This window comes from Sipha flava, unplaced genomic scaffold (genome assembly GCF_003268045.1).
Source record: "Sipha flava isolate LNK unplaced genomic scaffold, YSA_version1 375_pilon_pilon, whole genome shotgun sequence".
NCBI classification, from domain to species: domain Eukaryota; kingdom Metazoa; phylum Arthropoda; class Insecta; order Hemiptera; family Aphididae; genus Sipha; species Sipha flava.
The window spans coordinates 109714-115493 of NW_020273083.1; the positions used below are offsets into that span (position 1 = coordinate 109714).

General features: G+C 26.4%; 1 protein-coding gene across 1 annotated transcript; it reads left to right on the top strand.

The window, feature by feature from the left end:
• The first annotated feature begins 763 nt into the window (after nt 1–763).
• Nucleotides 764–5560, top strand: LOC112688083 (paired mesoderm homeobox protein 2-like). Its single transcript, XM_025561097.1, has 4 exons — nt 764–779; nt 991–1293; nt 3085–3321; nt 5253–5560. Exons 1-4 carry the CDS (start codon nt 764–766, stop codon nt 5558–5560), a joined length of 864 nt encoding a protein of 287 aa, XP_025416882.1.
• Nucleotides 5561–5780: the final 220 nt, after the last annotated feature.

Genomic DNA, 5780 nt, shown 5'->3' on the forward strand with positions numbered 1-5780 from the left:
TAATTGTACAGTAGTTTTAAACAGTTTTTATACATTTTAAGATTGTATTTTTATAACACAGTTTAGTTATATATTTAAATATGCCTATGTATTAAGTTGAAGAATTATATATTGAACAAAAAAAAATCCTAAATAAAAAAGAAGTTGATTATTTTATACATATATATGTGTGTGTGTGTGTGTGTGTGTGTGTGTGTGTATAAAATAAATACATAAAATAAATAAATAAAACAAAAATTAGTTTATGGTTAATACTCGTAAATAAATATATAAATAAATAGATAATATGTAGGAGTAAATAAATAAAATGCGCAGTATGATACTATACGATCGGTTTCGAATAAAAAATGTATCGTCAAGTAAATTACAAATTTAAGAAAGGATATATTTTTATATGTAGGTTATCCTATTATCAAATTAATTTTATGAACACTACTCATGCTAGAAGGGAGATCGATTTATGTGCAATTAAATAAATCATACAATATATTATTTTAAAAAATCCTATCATTGTCTTGTTTACTAATATTTGTGTGTTTCAGGTGGAATGAAAACATTAAGAAGTAGCACAACGATTCGTATGTTCGATATAAAAGCGTGCTGTAATGTTTAATCCCAACGAATGTTGTCTCTTCGCACAACGTGCCTAAATTAACATTACACCATTTACAGTTAATATCGGCAGCTGACAACAAAACTTAAGTTAATTCTGCTTTACACAGAATATAATTATATATGTATCGTATATAATATATGAACAATCATGGATATCCAAGACGGTACTGACAGACTAACGTCAATTAATTGTATGCTTTTTTTCCTTAAAAATTAAATTAAAAAATTTCCCTTTTTTTTCCTATTTCAAACGCATATTATTGTTTATTTTTTTTTTCAACAAAAAGTCTGTGACTATAATAATACTGTCAGCCAATGTTAATGTTTCTCATTGTCTGATTTATATGTAATACGAGTAAATTGTTTTTTCTTCAGAATTATTAAGATATATTGAAATTCAACATCAGCAATCGTGGCAAACGCTGGATAATTTGCAACAAGAAATTCAACATACCCAGCAAAAATTACAAAATTTGCAACAAGTGCAGTCGCTGGGAAAATTCACAACAGCAACAACTTGTAGCTATTCGCAAGAGGAACAATTTCAGCAGTCGCAACAGGTTCTGGAGAAGCGATCACAAGATCAGCCGATGCTAATTTTTGACAACATAGAACCTTCCCATAATATAGAAAATCCAAATTATATGAATATGCGACCCTCATTGTTTCCAAACACGGGTCAGTATCTAATACAGCTATTTCTCAAAAATAGGATCAAGTTCATGTTGATTTATTTAACATTTGAATTATCATATGTTATTAAACTTTAAACTTATTCTTTGTACTATTTTCATTTTAATTATCAAAGTACGAAAAAAACTAAAACTCAATATATATATATCATTTAAAAAATATGTATGATAGAGCAACGGTTCTCAAACTAGGGGTCGACAATTTATAAACTACCTAACTAGTAAGATGTTTTTGTAAATATCATCATGATAGTTATTGTAGAGAATTACAAATGACAACCGTTAAGGATTGCAATTAAAAACGTTATATTAATTATTTTAATCATATTCATTTATCATTACGTTTTAATTTTATCATTAAAGTTCGGATATTTATGATTTTGCATATTTTTTTTTAGCGTGACCAGAATTATACCCAAATATGATATAAATTCAATTCATGAAGTCTAGATTTCAAATATGTAAACTTACTTTGTATTTATTTACATACTTGAAATTATTGAGCATATAAATGCATATACATTATTTCTAGATTCAATAACATATTAGCATAAATAGCATATTATTTATAAATTATAAATATAAAATTAAAAATGTTCCATATTATTATCAATTATAATCGGCCATCGGAATGTGTTTAGTGTGAATATGAGCTGCAGAAAATTATACACAATAAGTAAAATAACTAGGTTACCTTGTGCAGTCAGACTGCAGCCACTGTAGTAGTCTATCGCATATATTCATGTTTATTCATGAGAAATGGTTTTGTGTACGCGACTGTCGCATCGGGGATCTTATCAACGAGAATGAAAATTAAAAGATTACGACACATTTTGTTTATTTGGTGTAGGTTTAATTTTCTTTTTTTTGTATTTAGTTCGTTCTGTATACTTACTGCATTTCACATGTTGTACGCTGATATTTAAAGTATAATATTACATATTATGTAACATTTAATTTTGATTAATCTACCTACTATTTATTATTATTCATATTTTATATCCTAGTGTATTATTCAATGAAGTAATTTTAAATACACATTTAAAGAGTATAAAATTAATTTGTAATTAGAATTAACCTTTTTTTTTTTTTTGTTTATATTTGTTAAAAAATAGATATATTCAATACATTTTAAAACATAGAATTCCATATCTGACATTTTTAAATGCATAGTTTAATGAATTTGTGGTCATTAATATCCAAGCTCAAGTTATCATAATAAATGAGTCGCTTGAAAAAATTTAAAACCACTGTGATAGAACTCGAAGAACGATTGTAAGGTGGACAGGAGTTAAGGAAAAAAAAGTATAGAGAAAAAAGATTAGCAATATAAAGAGACAAGAACGAGAATGAAAAGTTATTATAGACCCTTGACTTAATTTTATAATTATATATATGGTTTAGCGTTGAGCCCCATCCGGTTTTTATTAGTACTTTATGAAATTAAAAAATATGTATACAGAGTGAATAGATTATAACCATGTTTTAAATTATCAATAATAGTAATTTGAAGATCGGTTATTAAGAGATAATTGAAGCTGAAATGACTTTAATTTTAAACATTTTTGGTTCCATGATAATTTTACTGTTCCGTTAATAATCATAACAATGTAAATGTAAATATGTTTATCATAATAAATAATATTCCTTATTAATGATAATTAAATAAATCATTATTAAATCTTTCATATTATTGATTCAAGCAATTTAAATTAACAAAGTGGGTGACAAATAAAATATACAAAATGTTAATTAATATTTTAATCTCTCACTATAGTCACATCAACGGTTCATTCTCAAAACATGTGTAACTGTTCAAAAAGATTGAAAAAAGAGCGGACCACATATTCTTCAAAACAATTGTTTCACTTGGAAGAAATGTTTAAAGTTGATCCAAAATTAAGTACGGCTGATAAGCGGAAATTGTCAACAGAGTTGAAGCTTACAGAAAAGAAAATTATGACATGGTTTTCAAACAGACGTGCAAAAGAAAAGAGATTGAAAATGTCATCGAGTGAGCAAATTTTATACAACTAAATAAATACATATAATATTATTATATTTATATATTATAATATATTAAGTCGCGTTTACACGATTCACTTTTGGTGATCATTTCGGATGAATCATCCACAGTGAAACATTGAAAATTTAAACAAACAATTTACATGCTTCACTTTAGAAGATCACACACTTTTTGTGGAATGGTATTATTATTATTAATTATTTATTATTATCATTAATAGTTAAAGATACCAATGATAATAGTTATATTCTATTATTATTTTTTTATTTAAGTAAATAGTTAGTAAGTTAGTTATTTTTGTTAGTTTAGTAAATTTAAGTCATCTACTGTCAATCCATCAAAATTTAGCTCAACCACTATTTCATTAAAAAAGTTTTGTCACTTGCAACCTAATTTTTACACAAACCATAGGCATGAAATTATTTTCATTGTAAAATAAAAACAAATTATACATACTTTATTTTTATATTATGGTACTTTTATATTCCACAGACATTGGCGATATTCCATTAATCTAAGTATTAATGGAGTATGGTTATTTTTCCGTTTAAAACACATTGTACTTAATAAAAATTGGTATACACGTCTTATTAAAACAATTTCAACGGTTACAACTAATAATAAATAATTATTATATACTGAAAGTGTTATGGTAAATTGATAACCATTTACCGCGATTTTCTTATCAGAGCAAAATATCAAAAATAAAAATATATATTTGAACATTCACTTATTTTGAAGATGAAAGTAGTGTTTACACAATTCACTTTTGATGGTTCAACGTGGATGAGTCACTCAAAGTGAAGGAAAATTGGACTCGACCGAACTTCGTTCATCGTTCGACGAGGATGATCACTTCTGATGATTAAATGTTTACATTGTTCATTATTTATTAATTTGGATGATTTTTCCAAAATGATCACCAAAAGTGAACCATGTAAACGTGGCTTTACATTTTATGGGTGAAATGGCCATTATTTACGGATAAAACGCATTATCTTGAATAGTTTTGTACCTAAGCAATAAATAGGATGAAATATTATAAATATTATACTATACTTTAATACAAAGAGGTATTTGGAATTGTTTTTTTTTAGAGTACTTTGATATAATCTCATAATATATTTAACATAAAAAAAAAAAATTAACGCATTAATCGTTTAATAATTAAATTTGAATGAACTTACAATAACAAAAATAAATGTTATCTTTATTTACATTATTGCGTCTATATATTGCTTACTCTAATCAACAAAATAATTATAATTTAATTAATTTAATAATTATAATACAAAATGCACACTTCACTTTTTTAGTCAAATTTTCCATTTGTCATGTCGTAAGCCATTAATTTGGAATTTCATGTGAATCCAAATTTTAATTTTAACTAGATCACACAAAAATCTTTATAAATTTGACTAACCTGAATTTTAATTATTTGTTTAGTTTTATTATAGTCATTGATTAAAAAATATTACATGTATTAATAAACTTTTAATTAAATCATAATACTCGTAAATATCCCCAGAAGATTACACATTTAAGTTCTATGAGTAATGGCTGAATATTGAAAAGTCTATGGAATATCAGTTTATCATTGTATGTATATTTTTAAAACTAACAGAGATTTTGAAACAATGCAAATCTAAATTTCTAGAAACACCGATTATTATGAGGAATTTTTATTTTAACTCGCATTTGTCAACTGTTCTTTTTTTTTCATAAGTGTCAATGAAAAAATGAACTCACTCCTTGAAATTGAAACTGGGGAGGTCTCAGATTACTTGGAACTTCCCCATCCTACTGTTAAGTTGCCACTGCGTAAATATAATATGCATACGTACTTGTTACTTTACAACATAAATACTATAAATGGATTTAGTTTTATTTTAACGTTTATTTCACTATTTTCCATATAGGTATGGGTTTAAAGATTTTACAGCCCGGCGATTCTGCCGTTTCGCAGCCTGGCGGCGGCCCATCGTGCAGTTATCTTGCTCCGTCACACAATGACCGAGTTCAAATTATGAACACAGATTTTGTCTCAACACCGTATCCCAACAATGCGTCTACGTCGGGCTCGTACTCCATGGTTTCCGAAATATACCAAAACCAAACCAATTCGACTCTGGCGCATCAGTTCGAGGAAGTCTACATAAACTTAAAGGAGTCAAACGTTTGTCCAATATCCGAGCAGTCTTACGAGAATTACTCAATCTTGGAATAGCTGCTTCAAGACCCGTAGTAATAATTTCTAGACATATAGTAGCATATGTAGCACCAGTCAACAATATTTATAATTATTATTATTATTATTATTTTTTAAATAAATTAAAGTATCAAAATGTAAGATTATGAGACTATATATATTTAAAAATAGTAGTTTAATAAAGTTATATTTTTACAATGTTGAAAACTGTTTTTATAAGATTAATTTTTGTTAGAAA

Coding starts and splice junctions, on each gene's coding strand:
- LOC112688083 (XM_025561097.1), top strand. Junction 1,294..3,084: donor CTCATTGTTTCCAAACACGG/GTCAGTATCTAA, acceptor CTCTCACTATAG/TCACATCAACGGTTCATTCT. Junction 3,322..5,252: donor GAGATTGAAAATGTCATCGA/GTGAGCAAATTT, acceptor TTTTCCATATAG/GTATGGGTTTAAAGATTTTA.